The sequence below is a fragment of the Cercospora kikuchii genome, assembly GCF_019650295.1.
Source record: "Cercospora kikuchii DNA, contig_00006, whole genome shotgun sequence".
NCBI lineage: Eukaryota > Fungi > Ascomycota > Dothideomycetes > Mycosphaerellales > Mycosphaerellaceae > Cercospora > Cercospora kikuchii.
This window is the reverse complement of record NW_025408587.1, coordinates 229604-256397: the sequence shown is the minus strand read 5'-3', so window position 1 is coordinate 256397 and position 26794 is coordinate 229604. Positions and strand designations below refer to the sequence as shown.

At 53.0% G+C, this 26794-nt stretch overlaps 10 protein-coding genes across 10 annotated transcripts; 6 read left to right on the top strand and 4 right to left on the bottom strand.

Moving 5' to 3' along the window:
- Nucleotides 1-79: 79 nt before the first annotated feature.
- CKM354_000904000 (uncharacterized protein) lies at nt 80-725 on the bottom strand (the record flags this gene model as incomplete). Its single annotated transcript, XM_044804444.1, has 2 exons — nt 80-428; nt 478-725. 2 exons carry the CDS (start codon nt 723-725, stop codon nt 80-82), a joined length of 597 nt encoding a protein of 198 aa, XP_044660379.1.
- A 1866-nt stretch (nt 726-2591) lies between these two features.
- Nucleotides 2592-4482, top strand: CKM354_000903900 (uncharacterized protein; the record flags this gene model as incomplete). The annotated part of the gene is made up of 2 exons (XM_044804443.1): nt 2592-3573; nt 3626-4482. 2 exons carry the CDS (start codon nt 2592-2594, stop codon nt 4480-4482), a joined length of 1839 nt encoding a protein of 612 aa, XP_044660378.1.
- Nucleotides 4483-5289: 807 nt separating this feature from the next.
- On the top strand, nt 5290-7362 carry CKM354_000903800 (uncharacterized protein; the record flags this gene model as incomplete). The annotated part of the gene is made up of 2 exons (XM_044804442.1): nt 5290-5698; nt 5861-7362. The coding sequence occupies 2 exons, from the start codon at nt 5290-5292 to the stop codon at nt 7360-7362; spliced, it is 1911 nt and encodes a 636-aa protein (XP_044660377.1).
- A 3062-nt stretch (nt 7363-10424) lies between these two features.
- On the bottom strand, nt 10425-11824 carry CKM354_000903700 (uncharacterized protein; the record flags this gene model as incomplete). The annotated part of the gene is made up of 2 exons (XM_044804441.1): nt 10425-11002; nt 11053-11824. The coding sequence occupies 2 exons, from the start codon at nt 11822-11824 to the stop codon at nt 10425-10427; spliced, it is 1350 nt and encodes a 449-aa protein (XP_044660376.1).
- Nucleotides 11825-12186: 362 nt separating this feature from the next.
- On the bottom strand, nt 12187-14146 carry CKM354_000903600 (uncharacterized protein; the record flags this gene model as incomplete). Its single annotated transcript, XM_044804440.1, has 2 exons — nt 12187-12567; nt 12629-14146. The coding sequence occupies 2 exons, from the start codon at nt 14144-14146 to the stop codon at nt 12187-12189; spliced, it is 1899 nt and encodes a 632-aa protein (XP_044660375.1).
- A 781-nt stretch (nt 14147-14927) lies between these two features.
- CKM354_000903500 (uncharacterized protein) lies at nt 14928-17342 on the top strand (the record flags this gene model as incomplete). Its single annotated transcript, XM_044804439.1, has 1 exon — nt 14928-17342. The coding sequence occupies one exon, from the start codon at nt 14928-14930 to the stop codon at nt 17340-17342; it is 2415 nt and encodes an 804-aa protein (XP_044660374.1).
- A 2479-nt stretch (nt 17343-19821) lies between these two features.
- CKM354_000903400 (uncharacterized protein) lies at nt 19822-20264 on the top strand (the record flags this gene model as incomplete). The annotated part of the gene is made up of 2 exons (XM_044804438.1): nt 19822-20177; nt 20243-20264. 2 exons carry the CDS (start codon nt 19822-19824, stop codon nt 20262-20264), a joined length of 378 nt encoding a protein of 125 aa, XP_044660373.1.
- A 1341-nt stretch (nt 20265-21605) lies between these two features.
- Nucleotides 21606-22080, bottom strand: CKM354_000903300 (F1F0 ATP synthase subunit h; the record flags this gene model as incomplete). Its single annotated transcript, XM_044804437.1, has 3 exons — nt 21606-21871; nt 21927-22008; nt 22060-22080. The coding sequence occupies 3 exons, from the start codon at nt 22078-22080 to the stop codon at nt 21606-21608; spliced, it is 369 nt and encodes a 122-aa protein (XP_044660372.1).
- A 901-nt stretch (nt 22081-22981) lies between these two features.
- On the top strand, nt 22982-24110 carry CKM354_000903200 (transcription factor TFIIB; the record flags this gene model as incomplete). Its single annotated transcript, XM_044804436.1, has 2 exons — nt 22982-23693; nt 23749-24110. The coding sequence occupies 2 exons, from the start codon at nt 22982-22984 to the stop codon at nt 24108-24110; spliced, it is 1074 nt and encodes a 357-aa protein (XP_044660371.1).
- A 1056-nt stretch (nt 24111-25166) lies between these two features.
- CKM354_000903100 (uncharacterized protein) lies at nt 25167-26687 on the top strand (the record flags this gene model as incomplete). The annotated part of the gene is made up of 1 exon (XM_044804435.1): nt 25167-26687. The coding sequence occupies one exon, from the start codon at nt 25167-25169 to the stop codon at nt 26685-26687; it is 1521 nt and encodes a 506-aa protein (XP_044660370.1).
- Between the last annotated feature and the right edge of the window lie 107 nt (nt 26688-26794).

The window sequence follows — 26794 nt, the reverse complement described above, 5'->3', positions numbered from 1 at the left end:
TGCAGTTGTATCTGACGCCTTCTCTTCACCAACTTCGCAATCGTACAAATCCGAACTTCACACGTCGACTACACGCTCTTCAAGGCGGTCGCAACCGCAACTGATCGGCTACTCGATGAGCGCCAAGGTGATCGAAGAGGGCAATAAGGTTCGCGAGGCGTGTCACCGGCCCGGTGAGGGCATAATGTTGCGCAAGAAGTCGATTGCGAAGGGCGTACGTGTATTGTGGTCTGCCGGGTAACAAGTTGTATGCCAGCATGATCTGATGCAATTGCTCATCTCCCATGCGTAGAAAGTCGGATATGTGTCGCCGCGTCGCAAAGCCTGGAGGATAGGCACCTGATGGGCATCGCATCGGCTGGGCGAAGAGAACGGGCTCTGGTAGGCAGAAGATGGCACCGTTTGCAATGGCGGCATTGAGATTTGCGCTGGAAACTTGTCAGAATTTGCGACGTAGCGCAGAATCCCACTCATTACCGCTGTATCTGAGCATCGCTATACCACCTGACGCCGCTCTGCTGCATGTACATCTGATTGATCTGGTCGGCGGCATCCAGAAAGTACCTTGGCGCGCTGTACGTGGTGTGGTAGTAATATGCGGAGCCTACTCCGTTGTCGAAGCCAGATGATGACGTTACGTGTTGCAAAGGAATGACATTGAAGCCGTAATGCAGATGTGAAGATCGAAATCGAGTCTCGTCCATAAAAATGTGAGGATAGGCCATGACTCCGGGAAGAGTGGACCCACAAGTCTGAGTGATCGACTACAATTTAGACGATGCTATCTTTGTTATGTTCGCCCGGACGAGCGGCATCGCCTGAAACACGATCATTCCCAAGTCGCGCTGGCCGATGTCCCCCGGCATCACGAGGCCCTCACGAACTGTGGCCGTCCTCTGCTAATGGTGACGTTGCTCCATACGAGAGACGTGCATCGCATGCGTGCAGCCGTGGAAGTTGGCTCCGGAGTGGCCTAGTGTAACGGGTGCTGACATGACCTCCGGCAGTTGCTGGGCGATAGGTGCACATGAGCCAAGACTTTGATCGAAGTTGGTCATGCTCCATGCAAGTCGGTGAGTTGGGATCTCGTGAACGGTTCGCACGTCGTGGCGGTGATTTCAGGCTAGCGCCCGACTGGGGAGACCAACGATGGAGAGATACAGTCCAGTGCAAAAGAGCGACTCATCAGGCAAGAAAGAAGGACCAGTCATGTCCACGTATAATGTATGGCATTGAAATGCCCAGGAACAATGCATCCGATTCATCTGCAGCGAGGCTAGGCGTTGGCTTTGCGCGGGCGGAGTCCTGCAGTAGTTGGTGACATCCCAGATTACCCGGCGTCATCCAGAGATGGTCGGAGGATGAAGGCGACCACGTGCGACTGATCCTTACGAGTCTTTGTGTTACATTCGCCCGCCGACAGCCCTTTCGGTCGTCAGAAGGCAGCCGGATTGATCCGAAGATGGGCGCCTCAATCTCGTAACTTGGAAGGCACGCGAGGAGCAGTGTCTTCGGTGGCGCGTTGCCTTGTTGACGCCGCTCCAGTGGCAGTGGCTTGATCGCTTCGTGCTTGGGAGAGCACACTCAATCTTCGTCGATGCCCGCTAGGCCGCTCCGTGAGGCTTGGTGCTCGTGGACGTTGCTTGCCACGCGCTCGGCCGCCCACATATGGGATGTTGTATGTGGCCTGGCGACAAATGTAGAGCACAATATCATATACAATGAGAAACAGCCACGGGCCAATGATCAACAAGGCGAATAAGAGCTGGATTTGACTTAGCTTTTCGATGAGCTGTCGTGTTCCACAGCATCCCACTCACGAAGGCTCTTGAGATCCAGAGTTCTGTCGTCCGCCAACTCTCGGGGAGGATCGAGAACCAGCCCATTTCGGTGGTGTGAGAGGATGGATGCAGTGCCGGGTGTGATGATGCACATGGAACTCCTTGATATGGCAGCGCAGAGAAGATGATGTCGTTCAGTTCGTCCCAACAGCATGCATGTACACTGCGACCCCTGCCCGCGCGCGTGGGTCGCCTTTGCCCAACACAGCAAGGTTTCGGGACCTCTTTCCGCGCGCTCTCCACCGCGCTTGGCTCTGCCTCTGCGCTTCTCGCTTGTCGGGCAACCTCGATCTGTACTACACACTCCGGCAGCAGCAAGGCCGCCAGGAGGAGCGATGCATCTTCACGCCCGCGGCGTCAGTCTCACGTCGAGCGGAGGCCGCCAGCAGCAGCATCGTCGCATTGCCGCGGCGTGATGCACTGCCGCCTGCTGCACCACTTCACCGGTCGTCGTCTTTTGGCTTTCATCGCAGAGGTACAGACAGTGGCTCACTGCTGACCGCGAGCCAATCATGGGCACGGCAGGCTGAGCGCAAACAGCTCTGCGCAGCTCGATGATGGCCCTGGGCGGAGGGGCATTGCCTCCAGCTGTACTGTACACCCGCCCGTGACTTGGCTGCCTGCGATGGTTGGTAGACAGCAGCCTTGCGCGTAGACTGCCCTCCAGAGCCGTCGTCAGCCGTGTGTGCAGCTTCACCTCTGCTGTCAATGACTAACGTCGCAGCTTCGTAGTCACAGCTGGTCACAATCATGGATTCTCACACTTCATCAGCTTGGCCATACACCTACGAGCCCAATCTTCTGCCGCCAGGGGAGGGCAGCATCTTCCACAGGCGACAACAGCGACCCTACCCGTACGAGCAGTCGTGGCAGTGTCCACCAGCTCGTGCTGCTCCCATGCCAGCTCCGGCGATGTGGCCACTTCACCCACCTACAACACCTGTTCTGCGACCTTCTCAGCCGAGCAGCCCGAGTTATTATCAACAGCAGCGACCACAGATGCCGCCAAGAGGGCGCGCAATGGCAGATGTACGCTCAAACTTCGAGCGAGATGGCTGGTCTCCAGAAAGATCTGCATGGAAGCGATCCTCGAAAGCCAGCAAGGCCTCACAAACGACCTCGCCAGCACTGGACATGTCTTTCTTGGATTGGTACCCCAAAGGCGAAGTCACCATCTCATATCCGAACGCAGATGGCGCCATCCAGCGCATTCATGGTATCAACGGAGGAATCCTCGAAGATCGCAGCGCCTTACTGTCATCCGCTCTCGATGGAAATGGGCTCCATCTTGAAGCCGTGTCTCACCTGACCATCAAACCTTTCTTACAATTTGTGTATACTGGATGCTACACTCTGCCCACACCAGCAGGACGGCCCTTCGAAGATGTGCCCACTTCTCTGCTGGTCCACTGCCACATGCATCGTCTTGGCGACATCTACATGATGCCTGATCTGAAGACGCAGGCATATGCGAATATCGTGCGACAATGCGAGTATGGCTGCTCCTCTCCAGATGCGCCCCTTCACTTGTGCCAGGCCATCGAATACGTCTACACCAACATGCGAGAACATGCCGATGTCATCGAAACCATCATCGCATACTGCGTGACCTGCTTCTCGCGGCACCGCTTAGGCACGAGCTTTGATTTCCGCAGAATTGCATACGATTTGCGACCGTTTCATCAGGATCTGTGCAAGGTTAGCATGGAGAGACGATTCGAAGATAATGACAGTAAGTGTTGCACTTTCGCTACCTTCCATGCTTTGGCTGACTCTGTGACCAGCTGCACAAGCCATCATTCAGATGCCTTTCAAACCATATGCGCCAGCGGCCTACGCCTCCCGTAATGACGAAAGAGCCAGACAAGTGTTTGACGATGTCTATCACTTCCACGGCGATGACGGGTTCGCGAACACACACAAGCGGCGACCAATGGACTCATCGTCGGGTGACAGCGGTGGTGTGCAATTACTATCCAACGAAGGCATTGAGAATGGAGGTTCGATAACCGGCTCCAGCTCAGAGCCGCAGAATTTTGTTGAAAGCTCTCGAGCGGCCGGGCCAAGTCGTGTTGGACTGCAAAAGCTCACCCTGCTGCAGAGGAGGGGAGGCATTGAGCCTTTGAAGCACACTTTGCCAGCAAGCAGTATGGACAGAGCTCATGCGAAGCAGCCGCTCGATTTGCCTCTGCGCCAGCCTGGTCCACCACAGCACGACACGTTCTCTTACCAAGACTACCTAGAGCTGGTGAAGTACAGGGAGTCCAAAGCACAAGCAGCCTCCTCGCACGCATTGCCCGTGCCCAACCAGGTGGTGGTCGGCAATGAACCAGTCCTGGACACAGAATCGCCACGAAAACAATCAGCCGCACCAGAGAAGACAGCATCGGAGCCGCAGGAAGAAGTGAAAGAAGAGGAAGTAGAAGACAGTGACGAGTACAAATTCGTCTCCAGTCCGGTCAAGACTCTTGCTTTTGAGACGGAGCCTGATCACGACTTTGTCAAGGTTGACCTGACTCCTACCAAAATGGCCATGGATGCTGAGAAGCTACGACCCGGAAGTCCTTATTTCAATATCACCAGCCCGGAAAATTGGCCAGATGCTGGGAGCAGTGAGGATTCGGAGTGGGATTTGGTCTAGAAGCAGCTGCGATCGCAGTGAATGTCTCACACCGCCTTGGTCTTGGAAAGTTTTTGCAGAATCGGGTCATCAATTGGAGTTCTGGTGTCGACGTAAGCCCGAATGCACGAGAAGAAATGTCCCGGAGCCCGAGAAATGTCGTCCGGTTTGCAAAGGTATGCTGTTGTTGTGATATTTCGAAGCGCTTTTGGAAATGCGAGCGAGAGAGATGACTGATGAAAAGAAAAGATTATGAGAATTTAATTGAAGGTACACAAGACCAGAATACAATCGAGCATTTCTTCCAGAATGTCAAGTCTAAAAGATCGACAATGTGTGGTGACGGGTATTGCGGGCACCTTTCGTGCATTCTGCTGCACAGCTGTGTCTCGGTGAACGGGAAACGGACTTCTCGTCCCCCTCTATTGTACGCGACCAAGCGAGCGACTAGTGCTCGGTTCCTCAGAGACCGCAAGCTAGAAGTCATCGCAGCTCGCCAATGACTGTCGCGCACAGCAGAGATAACCGCATGCATGCAGCCGTCAAGCAAGGCTCATCAATGTCATCAATCACGACTGCTTGACGGCTCGCTAAATGCTGCACTTGGCTGCCGCTGCCGCTGCTGCTATTCATGCGGTGTTCGAAGGAGTTGCAGTAGTCGCTCTGTAGCGTAGTGTAGCGTACGGAGTTTGTTAATCTTCTCCCCGTCTTCCTTTCGTGCTTGACATCTTTGGACATTCTGCATGTTTTAATTTTTTGTTTGGTTCTGCTGTACTGTGTACCAGTGGACAATTCGTGAGAGGCTGAGAGCACGAGGTTCCAGGGTTGATGACGACACCGATGCCTGGAGCTGGGGCCGATCCCGGAGACGCGATTGCCGAGACTGGGAATGGGAATGGGAATGCCGAGACATGGACGACGACAGGAACGACGACAACGACAGCTGCGAATGCGGATGCGGACTCGAATTCAGTGCCGAAGAGGAATGGCGTTTTGGGAAGTAGAGAAAGAGAAAATGTGGATGCTGAACTTGGAGAGAAACGTCGGGTGAAAGATGCGGACCGACCTACGACGACGGAGACGGAAAGTTCGTCGAGTGCTGCTTCGGATGACCATGATGATGGAGATGGGAATTCTTTGACGAGGGAGAAGACGAAGAGTACGGTTGGGAGAGAGGAGCAATATCAGGCGATTTGGTGGAGGGTTTATGATTTTGTGTTTTGGGTGCCGGAGAATTGTGAGTTTGATGGTTTTCAATTTCCTCTTTGAAGGACGTGGTCTGGGATGGGGGTCATTGAGTGCGATCATGACTCTGGAAAGAGAAGTGTTCGATCTATTTGCGTTGTCTACGATAATGCTGAAAGTTGGAAGGAAATGGATTCTGACAAGGAACCGCCAGGTCGCTACGATCCCTCCTCGCCACCACAATTCTCCATCGCCCTTAACGTCCTCTTCGCCTTTGCTGGTGCGTTCACGGTCGCGAACCTCTACTACAATCAACCGATTCTCAATATCCTCGCCGAAGACTTCAATGTATCCTACGTTCAAGTCTCCCAGATTCCTACCTTGGCCCAAGCAGGCTACGCCACAGGCCTCTTCTTCCTCTGCCCCTTGGGAGATATGCTTCCCCGCCGCCCCTTCGTTCTAACGCTCGTATTCTTCACTGCAACAATGTGTATCGGTCTCGCCGCAACCGACTCAATACAAGTCTTCTCCGCAATTCAATTCATCACCGCAATAACAACTGTCACGCCCCAACTCATGACTCCCCTAGTCGGCGACCTCGCCCCACCAAACCGCCGAGCATTCGCCCTGTCCATTGTCACCACAGGCCTCATGTTCGGCATCCTCCTCGCCCGCCTTCTCGCCGGAATCGTAACACAATACACTTCCTGGCGAACAATCTACTGGCTCTCCGTCGGCCTCCAATACCTCATCTGGGCTCTCCTCTGGAAATTCATGCCCGACTACCCCCGCACAAACGAAAATCTCAACTACTTCAAAGTCCTCTGGAGTATCGTAGGAATGTACTTCAAACACCCCGTCCTCGTCCAAGCCTGTCTCGTCGGCTTCTTCACCTCTTCAACATTCACGAATTTCTGGACAACTCTGACATTCCTCCTCGCTGGAGAACCATACAATTACACCCCCGTCGTAATCGGCCTTTTCGCCCTCATCGGAATCAGCGCAATGGCAATCGGCCCCCTCTACGCCAAACTCGTCACCGACCGTTTCGTCCCCTTATTCACCGTCCTTTTAGGAATGTGCTGGTGTCTCATCGGTACCACAATAGGAACTTACACGGGAACATTCACAGTCGCGGGACCTGTGATTCAAGCTTTGCTCAATGATTTCGGAATGCAAACGAGTCAGATTGCGAATCGGAGTAGTATTTTTACTGTGGAACCGAAGGGGAGGAATCGCGTTAATACGGCTTATATGATGTTTACGTTTGCGGGACAGTTGACGGGGACGAGTGTTGGGGCGAAGTTGTTTGAGAGGGGTGGGTGGGTGACGAGTGGGAGCTTTAGTGTGGCGGCTATTGGGGCGGCTTTGCTTATTACGGTGGGCAGGGGGCCTTGGGAGGAGGGGTGGGTGGGGTGGCATGGGGGGTGGAGTGTTTTGAAGAAGGATCGGAGTAGTGCTGATGGGAAGGTGGTGGTTATGGAGGAGAATGGGCAGCCGAAGCCGTTTGGGGTGGTGGATGAGGAGAAGGTGAAGCAGGTGCATGAGAATTCGCATGATCAGCATGAGCATCGGCATGGGAGAGATGATCAGGTGGCTGTGAACCAGGCAGATGCAGAGAAGAGTTTGGAATTGGCGGCGGCGGAGGACACGGTTGATGGCAGAAGGCACGCTGATGGAGTCGACAACATTTCCGCAGACCCAAAGCGATCATGACCGCGATCCACAGCATCTGACTGCCATTTTGATAGCGTTCGGCATGATCACGAGGAAATGAGCATGAATGATAGGACGTGAACGACGAGAGTTCAAAATTCCATTCTCCATTTCATGTTGCTGACTGGTGGTATACGTAGGTCTGGTTGCACTTCCCCCCTTACGAGAAAAAATCTGCGTTGAATCCGAGCAAGAAGATCCATCTCCGCCGCTCTCGAGAGCTTGCATTCCATCGCCAATTGTCCTCTGGAAGTCCGATCATGTGCAAGATCGTTGCAACTGACAACCTACTCATCCAATATATTCCAGGCTGTACAGGGTTTCGGTGCCGCACTTACGTGTTTGCTGGATCCATCCTTTGAAGCGCTTTGCCGACGCTGGCAGGAAGCGACAGACGCTCACGATAAAATTCATATAATGCAGAATCACAGATTTGCTTCGAGTACGAGACTCGTATCAGAGCCATCGAGGCATGATCAAGTTAGAGAAGAATTGTTGTTACCGCTGCAGAAGCATTCGTGTGTTTCTGCTTCGCCTATGCTGGACAAACCAAACTTACCAACCCCGATATGGCTTGGCAACCATAGAACCTACGATGAGTGACCTGCAAAATCACAGCAAGAAATTGGAGCCACTATGCGAGAGCTATGTCAGGACGATCATCGACGCAGGAAAAGCAGAGCTGAGAAGCCGCGCAATTGGGAAGGTTCAAGATATTCTAGGGAAAACAGGAAGGGCGCAATGTACATCCGATGAATTTAAGAGCTCATGTGAAAGTGCCATCAACCGCGAGGACAGACGGATGCAATACACTTCCAGGTTTCTCCACCCCGCAAAGTTCTCTGAGTGAAAACCAAACACTCCGTACCACTCATCCAACACACGATTAACCGCCTCACCCAGCCGAACATTTCTACCAATGCACGAAAAAACTCGAGCTGTCCTGACCAACCATTCCTCCATCGCCATCCTCTCCTCTCATTGGAAGGCCCACCACGCTCCCTCCCGTCTCTCGCAAGCACAAATCCCTCTCTCTTCCCACCTTTCCTCCTCTTCTCTTTCTCTCTCACCTTTCCGTGCAAAGACAACCATTGCTGACCGTAAGCCCACTTGGCCATAACCCAGGAGGCAGAAGCAATAAAAAGCGATACAGAAACATAAGATTTCCCCTTGACCATAACTCTGGGGGCAGCGATGTATTGTGGTCTTTGCAGCGTCTTGGTGTAGCGCATCAGACGTCTCAAGCAGCGGAGGGTCGAGAGGAGGTTGGCAAGGGAGATGGGATGGATTAAATAGATTTCTTTTGTTACCTACCTTGAACGTAAGGCCTATGGGCAGTGAGCGCTCCGCTGGGCTGGGATGGGTGGGGGGCTTCGGCCTCATTGTTGTCGTGGCACTTCGTGTGCTGGGGCGCAGAGAGGTTGTTGAACTCCGGTACGTAGTCGCAGGTCAGGCTGCTGCATGGCGCCATCGCGGTGGTATGTATGTGGCTTGACTTGCAGAGCATCAGGTAGTTTGTGGTATGTAGCTGTCGGGCTGGGGCACTGTGTGACCCCATGCTGTCGATGCGTTTGCAGTCTGACTTACAGAGCCACGTGTCGTCTTCAGTATGTAGTACGCATCGCCATTCTGACAGCATGCGCCCGGCTTGCTTCGCAGACAGTGTCATTGTCTCAGGTATGTGATCGTCATGCTACGCTGCCCCATGCTGCGATGCTATCGTAGTGTTTACGGTCTGCTCTGCGAAGCGTTTCGTCGTGTCTGATACGTGGTCTCACATCAATGGCGCCGTGCGTCACGATCTTTGCGTCGTACGTGCGGCTTGAAACGCAGAGCATTTGGCCATATCTGGTATGTCGCTCTCGTGCTGAGCCGTCGTGTGTCGCGACGATGTTGGCGTGCCTGTAACAGGATCGGAAGAGCGCTTCGACGTTGTCGTTGCCTATGCGATGGCTTCGATGCCCCAGGAGAGCTCAGCTATCAATGTCAGCCAGTCTCACTCCCGCATGCTCTCCTCAACCTGAAGCACAATAGCCTGACGCACACGCTGGTCAAGCCACAAGCTTGGAAATGATCAGGCTCCGCTACACAAGACTCTGTGCGCAACAGGAAAAATGAGTAGCGGCGACTGCGACTGTCAGACGAGAGAAACGGAGAAACGTCATGACAGCGAGCGCACCTCACTTGAGCCAATAAAGCAGGTGGTATGAGGGAGTACGTGCTGGTCGCGAGAGAGGAGTCTCACCAGACTTCGTGATCTGTTACTCGACTCCTATCTTTCGGCGCCAGTCTCTCGCAGATTCATCTCCGGTCCAGGCCACCGAGCAAAGCAAGTTCGAGTGGGTGTAGTGTCATTGCCCAGTCTCCTGCTCGATATCACAACGTTCGAGGAGGCCCGGCGACTAAGCGAAGCAGACTCTGCTTTATCGAGCTGAGGCCAGCCCTTTGGGTACCACCTACAGTACTGGACGCCGTGGAGTGCGAGTTGGCCCCCTCGATGGCGAAGCGCGGATGGGTGGGATATCGTTCGTGCGGTGGGATCCAAGGGCTCGCGGGAAGATGAAGAGAAGAGTCATGAGGAACTTTGGGCGATTCACAGGTGATCTTGATGAATAGAGCGTGACGGACTCCGATGATTGTATCCTTGAATTGAGCAATGAAACGTGAGGGCTTGAGGAGAACAGCGATGCCCGGCAAGCGAGGCGGGCAAGCATGAACCGGCCTGTTACTGCCCTGAACGCAGGGCATGGTAGGCGCGGCCTTGATAGGGCAGTGCATACAAGGCAGGCGCTATGCTACCCTCCAGCGCGTGGTGAAGAGACTGGCGAGGGTGTTGTCGTCGAGCCCCGTCGTTTGTCTCTGGAGCAACTCAGTCATATCGTGCCTTGTAGCGGATCCCTTGTGAGACCAAATTCTATGCTGCAAAAATTGTACTGGATCAAGCTCGAATCCTACTCTGTGATACACAGAATGCTCTTGTAACGAGTCTGATCTCTCGTCGAAGCCCATCGATGTTCGCGCGAATCGAGATTGGATAGCATCGTTTCTGAGGACCAATCCTATTACAGGCATATCCTCTCCATCCTCTGTGTCAACGACGTTTCCTCTCGCAGCCCTTCAATCATCCTGAGGTGATTCTCTATGGACTCTGAGAATCGCAAGAAGGCTTCTCCCTGGGGCTGGAACTCGCACGTGTAACGTCCATCACCGTCCGTCGCGGTGAATGTGAGATTCAACTGGCGCAAAAGAGTGAGAAACATCTCATGGAACGCCTTCATATGAGGCTCCTTGAAGTGAGGTGCTTTGTCAACCAGTTGTAGATGATCGCAGTAGCCGGCTTTCGCGGCTTCAGTATTCAGAAGGAACTGCCCCATGCCAAGGCAGGACAAGGCGTCATGCAAGGTCCTTTTCATGAGTTCGAATGGAAGCTCGCCTGACTTTGTGATACCGTCGTCTTGCAAAAGCACGCTGATCTCACAGGCCGTCGACGAGATTCCTCTGTCGCAGATCACTCTGCCTGCGTCACGTATTCCTGTGCAATCCTCAAGTCGGAAGTATCGCACTTCCTTGAGCGAATCCTCCAGATCTTCAAACGCATGCACGAAATTGGAGAGTTTGCGAACTTGCATGAACAAAGGGCCTGCCGCGGTCAGCTGTGCGTGTCCTTTTCATGTAGCGAGGACCTGATACCTTTGTACAGCCATGCCTTCTCAGCGCAACACGCGCGCAAATGTGCCATCCAGAGCTTGTGTTCCCACATACCCCAACAGACTGAAACAGCTTGGTGGAACTGAAGCATAAGTAGATGGCGGAAACATGGATCAAACGCCATTCTGTTGACCGCATAGCTCGGATGGAAAGCACTGATCCTTTGGAATTCTTGAGCGGTTGCAGGAAAAGTCATTCGTACCAGGTGATTGTCCTTCCCAATGCCTTGGCCTTGTAAGTCCTTCATGAACTTGATCTTGGTCTTGGTGCGAAAGCAGGAAAGTACAACGTCCGGACGTTTCGCTTCGAGCGCACGGAGAAAGGTCTTCTGAGCTTGCACGTGTAGCACCGAGCCATCGTAATCTTCCGATATGAAGGCCATGGAGTCGAGGATTGTGATTGCGTCCGTGTCCATCATTCCGTTTGTTGCATTGCTGATCAAATCCTTGACGGCAGCCAGGGTCCTACACCTAGCCTCTTCGGCCACATATCCTTCAGAATAGTCCTGAGATGGATCTGGACGGTACAGGACAATGACTAATCCTCCAGTGCACTCAGGTCGAGCAAGCTCGAGCCCGAAATCGAGTTCGTGGGCAGAGAGAAAATCGTCATCGTTTTTGTCGGTCAGGCTGCGTCCAAATTCGCTCAAGATACGAATGTGTTCGCTGGTGGAATCTTGAGTTGGCTGTTGCTCGCCCGGGGTCCGGCGCAAACCGCGTAAACGGTGATCAACCGGTATTCCTAGACAGCGCATGGTGGCATTCGGTGCAGTGAGCGGAGTGCGATTCACATGTGCCAGTGAGGAGATGTAGGACCATCATTAAGAAGACCGTACGCCTGCGAAGAGCAGGTACGCGCTGCTGCTGCCATGGCTGTCGTTTGCACGGGAAGTTGCAGTGCATGACGACCAAGTGTTTGCAATTTCTCACGCTGCTTCCCATCTTGCACCACATGGAAGTCGCCATGTATGGATCCCAAACGCGGATAGCATCAGACCAGGTGCACCCGGATCGATGACATGACATACATGTCGTAAATCTTTATGGATCTGCAGCACAAACGCTGCAAACGCACCCACCAACGTCATTGTGCTCATGATCAAATGAAATTCAGGCTTCATGTCCTAGCCCCAGCTTCACCAAGCAACATGCTCTGTCTTTCGAGGAATTCAATGTAGCGCCGATCGCTCTCAACACTCAAACTCAACAGCGATGGCCGATTAACGTGCTGTCGTCGATCCGGTCCCGGCTCAAGCATTCCCCAAGGGTCTCTGGTCGTTGCATCAAGCAGCGTGTGCACATACCAATGATGGTAGTTTGAGCTCTCCTTCAGAGTTTGCATGATCATCGTCTCGACTGCACACCATGCTCTGCTCGGGTATTGATCATCTGTAATACTGATCATTGCATCGCATTGTGCAACGACGATTGGCAGCGTGTTGATGCCTCGATCTCGCCTGCCGACTTCAATATCTTCTTGATCAATGCAAGCACAGTCCTATTCGACGCGTTTGTTTAGCAAGACGGCGTCCTGAGTACAGAGTGTTTTTGACACTTACCAGCCAAATGTAGATGTCCTGAGACTCGATATCGGGATACCTGTCTATGATCTGCTCGAGAGCATCCAGCATTCGACGATACTGATAATTGTCGGGACTATCGGGATTCTTGCTGGAAGGATCTGTCTCTTTGCCGATCCAGCGATACGAGAAGAATATCAGGAAAGGAACACGAGCTCCCGATGCCACGATCTGATCGAACTCGCGAGTGAAACTGTCGTCCATGTTCCATCTAGGCAGTGCTTGTCGATCCTTGAAGTCTTCATACGAGACGAGACGAAGCTTGTCAAATCGAGTGCGCTTCCCGGGGTCCTTCCTCAAGAGTTCCGTGAACTTGGCCCTCAACATTTTGATGCAATCCGTTCGTCCCTCTCGTAGAATTGGTCGGAACTGTGAATGAAAGATCTCACGGAAATATTTACGGATCTCCGCCGCTCGGATCTCCTCTGCTTGCTTATCGACCCCGAATTGACGAGCAAGAGCATCCTTGAGCATCGTGACCGTTTTGGTATCGTTGGCGAAAATTGCGTAATCCAGTGCATTGTAGCCGACTTCGTCGTAGGCGGTCAAGTCTGCACCTGAGTCGATCACCATCTTCAGGTACCCTCTGTTCTCATCAGAACACTCCTTGCACAACGCAATGGCGGGCGTACACTTCGCAGTGGCACCAGCTGGGTATGAGAATTGGATCTTCGCCTCTGGTATCTGATCGTTCGCTTGCAAGGCATATCCGTAAGAGAATCGACATAAGGCTTTGACTGTCGGGTCGGCCCAAGTAGCATCCGGAGCGCTGCTGGTATTCACGGCATCCAGACCGGCGGTTACGGCAATGTCAAACTTCTTCGCGGCGACGTATGAGAGTACTATCCTGGACATGCCAATAGCTCTCCACATGCTCAATCGATCACGCCAGAGTGATCGCCAAGCCTTGTTGATGCCAACATCAACCATCGCTGCGTCGTCTTTGGTGGCTGAAGCGAACGTCGTTTTTAAGTCATCGAGCAGCTTTTCCGATGTCCGGATGCGTTCTTTTTGCAGGTTTATAGAGTCATCGAGATAGACCGTCTTCGTCACGTCCTGCAAGAACAGCTGAAGTTTGGCTATCCCAAGGTTGCTCGTGGACCGACAGATTTCTGCACGCATCTCGAACTCCAATTTCGCAGCCAGATTGTAATGCTTCTGGAAAGCTTCAATAGCATCTCCGATCCTGTTAGTGTGTCTGTAGTTCACACCCAGCTCTCCATATATCTTTGTCTTTCGCATTTCATCGATCTCCCTCAAATTAACTAGCCTTTCCTGCGACTTGATCGCCTCCGCAAAGTTTCCATGGCGTCGCAAGACCTCGGCCAGCTCCAACTCGACTCTGACATTGTTCTGATTATGATTTGGGAACCGAGGATTGCTACACAGCTTGGCTGCATCTCTCAGATAGTTCTCAGCGAGCTCCCATTGTGCAGCTTGCTTGTGCTGAGCTGCACGGTTTATGAGACCTTCGAATTTGACGAGACCGTCGTTCATGAAGCCAATTCACTAGTCCAGGCACGTCTTAGAAGTGCGTGTAGGGAGAGAAAGATCACAATGCAGAAGATGGGTTCTCCTCCCAGCTCTGCATATTGCGTGTGGATCGAGCTCGAAAGATGCATGCACTTATTCGCTTTGGCTGAAGCCACCCAGCACTTTTTGTCGTTGATGCATTTAACCGAGCCTCGCTAGCTGACGCCCTCGATACTCCTTTGTGCGGTGACAGACATGGGTTGCGCGTTGCAATATCTTCTTCGCCCGAGCTCTTCACGGTGCCTCAGTGGAATTCACGGGCCTCCACAAGTATCAGGAAAAGCGACTCGATGGTGAGTGTCCTGATCGCATGCTGTTGAGGTACGCAAGATATGACGATCAAATGACGGCCAAGTCTTAAAACTACTTCTGTTCCCAGCCGGGTGTGGGGAACAGCTGACGCCCTTCTGTGGATGATGGCCACTGGGGAACAGGGCTGAGAAGTATCATGGGTTCGTACACCCTCCATCGGGATGGATATCGCACGGGCAAGAGCTTGTCCGTCCCACGTGGCGCGACTAGTCCAGCCCATATGCCAATATAAGAGGATTCGGTGGGCATGCCCAGCTGCATGCAGCTGGCTTATTGATATGCATCGTGGCTGTGAGAGTCTCAGTGTATCACCCACGCCTCAGCAGTCGTTGTGTCGCCACAGCGAACATCCAAATATGGCGAGCATGTTACTTGGAAGAAAGGCTAGGCTTCGCAACGGACACGACATTTGCTCTCTGAAAAAGTCGCCGAAATGCCGAACTATCAGATTCGTATGGCATGTCGAAGTCTTTTTAATCCCGCAATGCGGCGGCCAAGATTATTTGTGGCACCCATGGTGCTCACGAAGCTCTCTGCCAATAACAGGCGGTCCAGCGTTGCTCGAAACTCAGGCCATTACCCACCTAGTCTTTCCAGGCGATACCACACGACGACATGCAGATTGCAACAAACTCTGGATCTGCCAGATCCCAGCAGCTGCAAATTAGACTGGAGGCTTCTTCCAAAGGTTTTGCATGGAGTCTCAACTGTGATCAAGGCTCCGTCTGATGAAGTTGCTTCCGTGCTCGTGTTGTTTTCGCAACAGCCGGAAAGACCTCGGACTGCCTCTGAATGGCACGCAGAAGCAGGTCGGGAACTCCAACAAAGCAACATAAATGTTCGGCGGCTTGCCAACCTGACCATTGCAATTGCTTTAATGGTCTCAAAGTCACAGCGTCAAGAGGTGGCCTCTGAAGGAGAGCTTGCATTTGTATGGAGTCTGATCAGCGACGTATTGCAGAGTGAAGAGATGCAAAGATATGGACTGCGGATCAGTCGCAGCGCGCAGGGCTTCGTTAACGTTCCTCTATGCAGTGTGGTGGAGGATGGCAAAATCGACCTCTTGTTCCGCTTGCATATTTGGCTTCCAGATGGGAAAAGAGGAGTGCCTGAATTCGCGGTTCATTCGCATCAACCGTTTGCACAAAGTTGGATATTGGCTGGCAAAGGCACAGACCACACGTACGCAGCTGAGCCTGTCGCTACAGCCGACCTTGCCACACATGCCAGATACGCTCTTGCTTGGAGTTCTGGAGCCTGCGTGAGTTCCGCATACACACACAGTCAGACGTATTCGAAGGTCGTGAACACAGGCAACTTCATGAAGGCTGAGCGCGGAAGGACTGCTTCCCATGAGCGCAATATGAGCTACTCCATGCCGGCTGGGAGTCTTCACAGCTCGGAGGTGAGCCCTGAGATGTTCCATGCCACTATGTTCCTGTTCGATGGATCTCAGGGATTTGTTGAGGATGCGCCTGTATTGGGTCCTGCCAAATCAGCGGAGCACATACAAGTCCGTGATGCTCCTGAGTTCACTCCGCGTGCATTATCAGTGCTTGTTGAGAGTATGCGACAATGGGAAGACTACTTGGCGCAAAGTCGTGATCATATTCGAAAGGGCCAGTGGCAGCAAGCGTTCGTAGTGCTTGAGAGAGCGCAAGCTCTCTGCGAGTCAAGATTGGATTTGGAAGGCATGTCGAGATACAAGCAGGCCGTTATTGATGAGTTCGATCTCTTGTTGAGCAAGCACGATGTTTCAGACGTCGAAGAAGTGGCGAAATGGCACTATGTGTATGGCCGAATGCTGCTTCTGAGTGGCAGTCATCAAGAAGCTCTGGTCCATTTCAATCATCATCGAAGCATCAGTCCTGCTGTTGCTTTCTGCAAAACTTCATCCGAGCACAACCGCCAGTGCTTGCGAAATCTGGCAAGTGTCGGTGCCAACTTCGAGCGCGCAGACGAGGACGGATGCTCCGCATTGGATTACGCTGTGATCAATGGTGATCTAGAAGCTGAAGCCATCATCGTCGCGGCCCTTCGGAGCAATCTGGAGCAAAAAGCCAGTGGCGAGATTCATCAGCGCCTCCGCGAAGCAAGATTGCGTAAGCACTTCCGCGAGATCTATCAGGAGTTAGTGCATCCTACGCTGATAGGTGCCGGAGACAAGGCCATATCCAAGATCAGGAGAGCATATGCCGAGGCACTGGCAAAAGATCCAGCGAAATGTCGGGCGTTCGACCCTTTCAAGTACGTGAGATACTCCGACTTGGCCAAGCATGGAAGGTTGCCGCGATCGAATGCCGGACTGACGCGTTCGTATTGTCCAAGAACCACTGCCGATGATTTCTTCTTATTCTTCTCCTATCGTTGGATCAATGCCGATCCATGGGCTCGTGAGCCTGACGACGAGGAGAACACACAGCACCAGCACATTCTACGGGCGATTGAACGATTCTTAGCATTGCACCCTTCTGTAGACCCGCAGAAGCTAGGCATTTGGATCGATTTCGCGTGTATCGACCCGGAACATCAAGAGTCCGGTGTAGCTGCTCTGCCCATGCTGCTGGCGCAATGTGATGCGGTTATCAGCGTGGTAGATGATAAGTACTATCATCGAGCTTGGTGTAACGTAGAAGTGATGATGATTCACAAACTACGGAGGACGTACGGCGTACACCACTGGTACGAGTTTGCAGCGTCTTCTGCGCTCCAGCAAGATGGAAAGATCACAGGATTGCGACCAGGTCCAACAGATATCCAAGTATCACTGAAAGATAAGTTGCTGAGGTTTGAGGAAGATCGTGCAAAGATACTTTTCCTTGGAAAGCAATGCGACCTTTTGGGCTAGCTTTCCCGCGCTGTCAATGTCATTGGAGTGTCGTGACGGAGGAATGATCTCTGCAGACAGGCACCACTGAAGACCCCAGTGGGAAGGCTCCGAATCGGTACTGGACCCCAGTGCGCTTTCGGCATAGTGCAAATTGCGTTGCGGTCCGCTGTAGCATTCGAGGGAGGGCAAATAGTGTATGGAAGACGTTCCGGTCGCAGTTCTCTCACATGCGTTCGTAATGGCAAGCGAAATGACTCTCTGTGCCAACGAAAAGCCGTCGGTGCAACTTCGTCAGCTCCAGTTGGCCGTGGTCAAGGAACCACAAGAACTGGTTGGGCCGGAGAACCCTCGTCGCAGGTGACATATGATAGCAGATGCCGGAAGTGCCGATGTTGACTGCTTGCAAGAAGTATAGCTGGCCGTTCGTGGTCCTGCTTGCTCTTTCCACAATTGGCTGTGCTTGAACGAATTTCTGTGCAGCTTTGAATGCGACTACTGTATTTCAGGTACCAGTACTTGTTTCCGACCAGAGTGCAAATTGTTGTAGCGTTTGACGCTTCCATCGTCTACCAATTCTCATCCATCATTCGCAGGCAAAGGACGAAAGATGGGGCATGAAGAACCCGGTCGACAATATGAAATCGGAAGCACCGTCTCGCCCCGAGCCGACGAGCCGAGCGGCACGCTCGGCGCCTGCAACCTTGACTTGACTGTCCACGTCCACGTGCACGTCCACAAAATCAACAACATCCAGAATCGATGCCATTCGCTTGACAGCCAAAACAGTGCCTCAAATGTAGCTTACAGGACATATCCACCACTCGAAAATGTTTATCCAAGTCGCAAGATAAGCCGCAAGTTTCGTCGGCTCGCTCGCAACATTCCGGCTTGAATTTTGGAGCTGCTAGCCTGCCCAAATCACCTGGTGCACAACTTGCCGTATCAAATCGCGTCTTTCCATACCGGGGACGAATGATGACATCTCTTGTACGCATACCTCCAATTGTTCTGGCATGCGGTGAACGCCTCGCAAGCACAGGCATTACCTATGCGGAGCTGGACGAGGCAAAATCCAAGTCAACGCTCGATCTTGTTATGCGGCGACAGTGGTAGAATGGAGGACAGAGTATGGTCCGCTCCAGGCAGAGACCTTGCAAAATGGTTTGCATGATGCTATCATTGGGAACCCGGTCATATCCCTTGCTGTGTTGCGCATGTTTGAAGTACATGCTGCCAGGAGCTGATTGCTGCGTGAGGACTGACCTTGCACATCGAAGCGTCCACATAGGGAACGAGCCTGACAGGCAGCGGCGACACCGTAGCAAAAATTGAGACCATGCGCACTTCTCGTCACGACCAAGATCACGATGCAATTGGCACTCATTCGCTAATTGGAAATGTGAAGAATGGTAGCGCAAGACCGAAATGAGAAATCGTTTCATATGCTTGCGCTCGGGTTCACTTTCACTTGGTCTCAGCTGGTGGAAGACCGGTGAGCTTAGCTCTTAATTCCGTACAAGCACGGCGGAATGAATCAAGGCTGTGCTACACAGGCACGCACGATGTCGCAGACGCGAGAGCTTTCTCATGCGCAGCGCTGGAAGTAAGGTACATCTCCGCAACACTATCATGTACTCAACGTAACACTCGTAGATGCAGTCATTGCTCTCTGGAGACAATACGAGATCCATAATTTTGAGGCTCAGACGTGAGGATTGGCTGATGTCAGGCAACCCAAAAGCTCAAACAGGAAGGAATACCTGTAAATAAAATCGGCGAAGAAGCGGACAAGATTGCCCGTCGACACAATCTCGAATCATCTAGGGCCCTCTTTGGCGCATATGCAGCCCCTCTTACACGAGCAGCATTCTTCTAGACTCTGTACCTCAATTTGGTGCAACTGCGGTCTTTGACTCGGCTGCTCGATGACCCGAGTGGAGTCATTCCCATATAAGGCCAACCCAGCTTTGTGTAACTCGTCAGCCTCCCTAAGTCCTCGAAGGATCGCGCAGCACCACCTATTTCTCTTTGACGACTGCTTGGCATTCTTGGGGTGCCAAGAAACATTACTATACTGTGCAAGCTGAACCGTTGCATGGGGCTCAAGCTCTCAGCCTCATGCAGTTCATTGCTGTATACTATTGCGGGACGCATGTCATTGGTGGCAAGCACCTTCCCAACAAGCACTAGGCAAGCGAATACGTGTAACGGAGGGCCTGGGGCCCAGTGTGTACAGATTGTCAGGTGGGCATTGCTCAATGACTCGGCTGAATATGGAACGAGACACATTGGCGCCGGTGTGAAGCGATTCGGCTCACACTGGAACGAGACATGGATGCCGGTCGGAAGGCAGCTTGCCTGTAATAAGATATAAAGAGGCAGGCTCTGCGCACCTTGACATCGACATCAGCGCCTTCATCACCACTCCAAACTCTCAGATCCCATCACAAAACCTACAAATCGTTTCCCGATCACCACTTCAACACCTCCACCAAAAATGAAGACCACCACCATCCTCGCCACCATTGGCAGCATCATGTCCCTTGGAGGCGTTAGTGCCACCTGCTACGGCTCCGGCGACGACTGGCCAAACACCGAAGAAGCCCGCTCCTTCGTCTGGGACGCCTGCTACGCCAACGGCGGCATGTTCACGGGCAACTTTGCTCCTCGCCAGGCCAAATCCATGTGTCCTCGCAGCGGCTCCAGAAGCCTTGGACTCCTCTTCGAGGTGCAAAACCTCAACTCCAACACTGGCTTTGATCTCGGAAACGACGATTGCTACAACCGCCTCACCAACGAGATCTTTGGATGCGGCAAGGGTGGAGAGTCCACTGTTGCTGGCTGGCGATTCAAGTGAGTGATTTTCGTGGTCATTGCCATTCGGCTGAGGAACATTCGTGCTAACGTGGAAATTAAAGGGCCGACCCAGGAAACTGCTAGATTACTTCTTGTGCGGAGCTCTCACTGTCGTTACTAAGTACTGTGACCGCACTGTGAGGAAATTCTTGGGGACGCCCTTGTTACGCCTCACATGCGACAAAATAGAGTGTTGGGGTCTTGCGCGGTTGGGATGACGGGGTAGCATTTTTTTGGAGTCACTTCTGTATTGCAAATCACACTCGTTTCACCTTTTGCTTGATGGGATCTTTCTCGTACCAATTTTGATCTCTGGTATACTCCGCAACATCCTCACAAAACACAGGCCAACTTTCCACCGCCCTTGCAATCAACGTTACTAAGGTCGATGTTGTACGCGACTTCCGTAAAAGTACCGCGGTTCGCGCAGCTTTTGTAAGTGTTTGTTGAGCACTACAGAATCGAAAACATAGTCAATATCAGCTTGGCTTTTGCGAGAGGCAGATTTTGATGCTGTAGATCAGGTGTATTCAAGTTTGATGTGGAGGTGGCCTTACGCATTTGATTGATGCTTCCGTACGGCATGTGAGTCCTGATTGGATTGTTCCGGGGAGGCAGCAGTAGAGCAAGGCGGAGGATGTTGAGATGTAGGTGAGGAGAGCTGAGAGCAGGAAGATGATGTTCATGGTGTTGATTTCGAAGAAGGATTTCTCTTAGCGTGGGGCTTGGAAGGGTCTGCTGTCTCGAAGGTATTAATATAACAATTGGAGACTCGAGAATCTTACTCCCTTTTACGTCTTCATAGACATCGTTTTCTGTGAAGTGCGCGGATGACAACGGCTCTCGTGTCAGACAGTGTCCTGTTCGAAATACGATCCGCGTTGAGGTTTCGTACCCTAAAGAAAATTAGGTCTCTGAGTGACCTAACTTGGGTCTGGCAAGGAAATATCGACAGCCGGGCTCGGATATCGGGTATGACCACTTCCTTTCCGTATTGGCCAGTGCTTTCACTGTCACGAAAGACAACCAAGCTTCAGCTGTTTTTCGGAGACGATATGGCAAAGACCAGTGCTTTTGCGTATAGTAAAGATCTCCCCATCGAGCGGGCCATTGCCACATTCTTGTTGTCTTGTCACGTGATCGGGTCCTGAGAGATCGAGCTGCGGAAACATTCAGAGCACCTTGTGCTTGTTGCTGCTCTCGAACTGCGAAGGATAGTAGCCGGAGAGATCCGCAAGTCACCTCCGTGCCCATTGAGCACTCCAAAAGACTCCTTACCTGGCGCGCATGGTGCGGGCTTGTGGAAGGGATGAAACAACAACTCTGTATCCCACATGTACATCTCAACTGGTATTGGCTTTTTGCTTCACTGTAGTATGTTACATGCCTCCTCAATATCCACTGCCCCTCGTGTACACGCACGCTCTAGTGATGCGCCTCGGCCTCTTCTTCCTCCTCGACAAACCAATCCTGCTCAACGGGTGCTGCGCTGGCATCGCTCGACGCGCCCTGGACTTCTGGGGTCGACTGCTCGTATTCTTGAAGGCCGCTCTGGAGGTCTGCCTCTTCTGGGGATTGTGGTGGCTTTGGGACGGCGAACTTTTGCACTTGGCCCTCGGCATCGTTGGCCTTCAGTGGAGCTGGCTTGTACGCCTTCAGCTCCTTCAAGTACATGTCCTGGACGAGATCGGCTGGGAGCAAGTTAGGCTATATATTGCATGCTGTCGGGATGTGTTGGGATCGTACCCGAGCGGACTGGAGTCGCGATGAAGGTGCGGCGGAAGGAGACGGCATTCTGCTTGGTCGCAGCTCGGGCGAGCGCGTTGCGCTGTAGGTGGTCAGCATGCTGCAGATCACAAGGTCAGCGGAACGAGCATACCGAGACTCTGATTGCCTGCATGGTGAGCGGTGGTGAATGAGGTGCAATGGCGGTGCTCTCAATGCTCGCGGCCGTGAAGTCGTGCAAGCTCGGGTCGTTCTTGCTCCACAAAGTTCTCGCGTCACGTGACACTCACTTTCGGCTCGCAGTCAACTCAGCCTCTTCTCGCTGTCGCCGTCCACTTCTTCTTCACCCTCGACAACCTCTCCACCCTCCACCGCTCCCTGCCTCAGAGAACGCCCGTCTCGCCGCCGAAACCACAGACATCACCACTGCATCAAACGAGTTGCTGGCAACTGGTTTTCGCGAGACTCGCACAATCTACCGGCCGCCGTCTACTGAGACCTGCGACACCCGTCATACCACTTGACTCTCGTCGCAAATTCTCACGGACACCTTCACTGGTCAACGGCCGGCCTTTGCAGCGCATCCCTCACCACCGCATCCTCTCACTCCGCACCGTCGCTCGCTCGACTCGAGTACGCGCATCTGAACCGAATATCGGTTCGTTCGTCGCCCGTCAACGGAGTGTGAGGGTACGTGCACCGCATTCCTTCGTAGAACTAGAGCTGTTTGCGCCTTTGTGTCGCGCGCACAAAGAACCGCACTCGCGATCACATTCACAATCACCGCGCCACATCATTCCGTCACAGCGACCTCTCCTCCGCATCCTCCTCCCACTACCACATTCTGGCGTATGCGCTAACTTTGGTGGGTCCTTAGCTGCGACCTCACGCTTGAAGTCGCGGTCGCTTCTGCTTCACTCGTCACTACCGCCAAAACGCATTCCCCACTCTTCATTCGTTGCTTTGCCAAAAACTACAAGCTCCAGAAGAGCTCCAAAGGCATCAGAAAGCGTGCAACGGCACGCTTTGAGGATTCGATCAAGAAGAGCTACACAGTGCGCAAGCCTCTAGCCCTGATGACACAGGTCCTTTCTCCGGGTGCGGTACCTGACCCCGTCATGGCTCCGCCGCAAGACGACGAGTGGCGCGAGAACCTGAACGTTCGCCTCATCTGCAAGGACTGCCGCGAGGATCCACCCGATCTCCGTGAGGACCATGCCAGCGGCGACCTCATCTGCGGGAGCTGCGGCCTCGTACTGCAGGAGCGCGTGATCGACACCAGCAGCGAATGGCGGACCTTCTCGAACGACGACCAGGGTAACGATGATCCCAGTCGTGTCGGAGATGGTCCGAACGCTCTGCTTAACGGCGCACAACTGAACACCAACATCGCATTCGGAGACGGTGGCATGCGCGCGAAGGATCTTCATCGTGCTCAGAACAAGGCAAATCTGGACAAGGGAAACAAGAGTCTGTTGCAGGCTTACAAGCAGATTGGCGCATTGTGCGATGGCTGGCAGCTTCCAAGTACTGTTTCTGATAGTGCCAAGCACATCTACAAGGATGCCGAAGAGAGTCGTCTTTTCAAAGGCAAGAGTCAGGACTCTCTGATCGCTGGATGCATATTCTTTGCGTGCCGCCGAAACGGCCTGAGCCGATCATTTAGGGAAATGATGGAGCTTACCGGTGTTTCGAAGAAGGAGATTGGACGCATCTACAAGCTCCTGAATGAGTTCCTGCGCAATAAGGCCAAGGCTGATGCTGCTAAGCCCAATGCTGCTCCTGACGGTAAGCGCTCGACGTTGCTCATTAACCTCGTCTTTGCAGTACTGACACCTTTTAGTCTATGGCCAGGGCGTCACCACCACGACCGCCGATCCCGCCGACCTGTGCCAGCGTTACTGCAGCCAGCTCGATATGGATCAGCGAAGCACGAATGTGGCTACCGCTCTGGCTACTGTTATGACCAAGACGGGAGCGCTCGCAGGTCGTTCACCACTGTCCTCCGCAGCTGCTTGCATCTTCATGGCAAGCATGCTCATGGGTAACCCCAAGTCTCCCAAGGACATCATGAATGTTGCGAAAGTCAGCGACAGCACCATTCGTCATGCCTACAAGCTGTTGTACCAGGAGAAGGAGAAGCTGCTCACTGAGGAGATTCTCAACCGTGGAGCCGACCCTTCCAAGCTGATGAAGCCCTCGTAGGTGCGTGGGCGGAATTCGCAGAAGCGTTCGGCATCAAGAATCGGAACGAAGCCATGACGCTGAGATGAGCTATGTCGGATATCCGACAGACTACACCAGTCATATCTGAGAACCCACGGGAGTCCTGCGCAACAGATGGCTAGCCCCGACAGGCGTTGATCCATCTTCTGTTGCGCAGTTCTGCGACGTACACTCTCTGTTAGGCCTTTGTGCTTTCCCTTCAGATCAAGGGTTCCAACATCACACTCATTGGCTTTCCTTGTCTCACAATCCATGAGTATCCTGGCCGCCAGCAGAAGAAAGCGTTTCAAACATCAAAAACAGTCAAAAGTTTTCGGCAATTGTCTTGCCAAGGGACTTAGAGGACCAAATTGTCTTGGGATGGGAGGGTGCGTGTTTCTGCCTCCTCGGCTGTAATATCACCAAAAACGAGAGCGGAGTTTTTTGATACCCCAAAACGATCAGAATGGCAATGGGGATTGTATGCATAGATGAAATAATGACAATAAAAAATGGAAAAGGTTTAGCACACCAACAATGGTCTCCAAATTCGTTGTTCTGTTTCATGACATGAGAATCTAGCAGGGAGCGCCCGCCAGCACAGAGTTGCGAACGATACAGACCGGCCACGCCCCAACTTGCAGCGTCCGCCGTTCTGCCCGCATTTTCTGAACAGCCACTTCCCGGACATGTACATCGTACACTCGGCAAGTAACGACGATGTCTCATGTCGGCGCCACGCGCTGCCTCGGCATGACGTTGCTCGGACGTGTACGAACTCGGAGCGAACGAATTGACTTGTGCCAGAGATCGGACGACTTCCCACCCGCGCACTAATCGCAGACGGACATTGAGCATGAGCATGTGAACAGGACGCGTGCCTGGCTGCTCGTTTGCGCGGACGGTAAGTCGTTTAACTTCACTTTATATCTTTCGCTCTCTTCTAGGTCTATTGCCCCTCCTTCGTTGCAGTACAGATTCTGCTCAAAGACCACAGGCGACGCGCCTCGGACGCCACTCTCACTTTAGAACCAGACAAACGAGAAATCGCCCACGATGGACTCCCCAATGGCTGTGGTCAAGTTCCTGGCGCCGCAGATCCCAGGACTCTCGTACGCGGCTGCGCAACATACTTTCGGCCTCAGTCCTACTTCGAAGTACTGGGATCTGCGAACAGAAATGACAGTCAAGGTGCTGAAGGACATGATGAGTGGTGGATCGAATGGGAGCACCAAGAAAAAGATTCCAGCGATATCGAAAGTGCAGGCGCAGACGATTAAAGAGCCGGGGAAGAAGGGCAAGACTTGGATCGCGGATGCTACTATACCGAAGCCGCCGGCTAGTGATGGGGAGGGCAGTGAGGCGCCTGGGTTGAGGCATGCTGTGTTTAAGGCTGTGGACGATATGGCGCCGAATAAGGAAGAGTTGAGCTATACGAAACCTGAATTGGTGGACGTTGAGGTCGAATGGACTGGGTATAGACCGGACGCTGGGAAGGATGAACCTCTGCCTGATATTGGTGAAGAGGAGAAGTATAAACGTTTGATGGCTGAGCCTACGCGGACTAGCGATGTTACGTTTCTGTATCTGCATGGCGGAGCATACTATCTTTGCGATCCACGAACGCACCGAGCTCTCACAAGCCGTCTGGCGAAGGAGTCGAAGGGGAGAGTGTGCTCTGTTCGGTATCGTCTTGCTCCGCAGACAGCTTTCCCAGGCCAACTTCTGGATGCATTTCAGGTCTATCTGTCCCTCCTATACCCACCCACAGGATCCTTTCACCAAGCAGTTCCAGCAGAAAAGATCGTTCTTGCAGGCGACTCAGCAGGCGGAAATCTCAGCTTCGCCCTGCTTCAACTCCTCTTGCAGCTTCACCGCTCATCGACAGGCGTACCTCTCGTACGCTTCCACGGCAAGGACGTTCACGTTCCCCTCCCAGCCGGTGCTTCAGCAAACTCAGGCTGGTTCGACATAGCTCGCTCTATGCCTAGCATCACAGCAAATGGAAAGACCGACTACCTTCCACCCGCAAACCATGACGATGCCGTTTCCCGCTTCCCTCGCGACCCAGCTGGAATCTGGCCCGCCGATCCTCCGCGTGGCGACCTCTTCTGTGATCTTAGTCTTCTCGATCACCCACTCACTTCACCCCTTTTGGCCTCCGACTGGTCCAATTCTCCACCATTATGGATGTGCCTTGGCGACGAACTCCTCACAGACGAGAGTTTAATCGTTGCAAAACGCGCTGCGGAACAAGGCGTGAAAGTACATTTCGAATGGTATGAAGCTATGCCGCATTGTTTCGCGATGTTGTTGCCCCATCTGGCGACTGGTAAGAAGTGTGTGCAGAGCTGGGGGAATTGGGCGAGGAAATGTACGGATGAGAAGGAGAGGGAGGGGTTGGTGACAAAGGGGACCAGGATTGCGGCGAAGACTGGGAAGGAGGAAGAGGTGGATGTTAAGCAGTTGAAGGCTGTGGAGTTTGAGGAGGCGGGGAGGTTGGTGAGGGAGGCGAAGGCGAGAAGAGTAAAGGGGTGGGAGAAAGAAGGGAAGACGATGCCTAAGCCGGCGTTGTGAGTGTGAGGTTTCTGGGTCGTGATATGTTTGGATGAGATACCCTCCTGTTGCGTATCAGTCGCCTTTGCAGCATATGAGTCAGGTCATCCCCAGTCGCCCCAGTCATC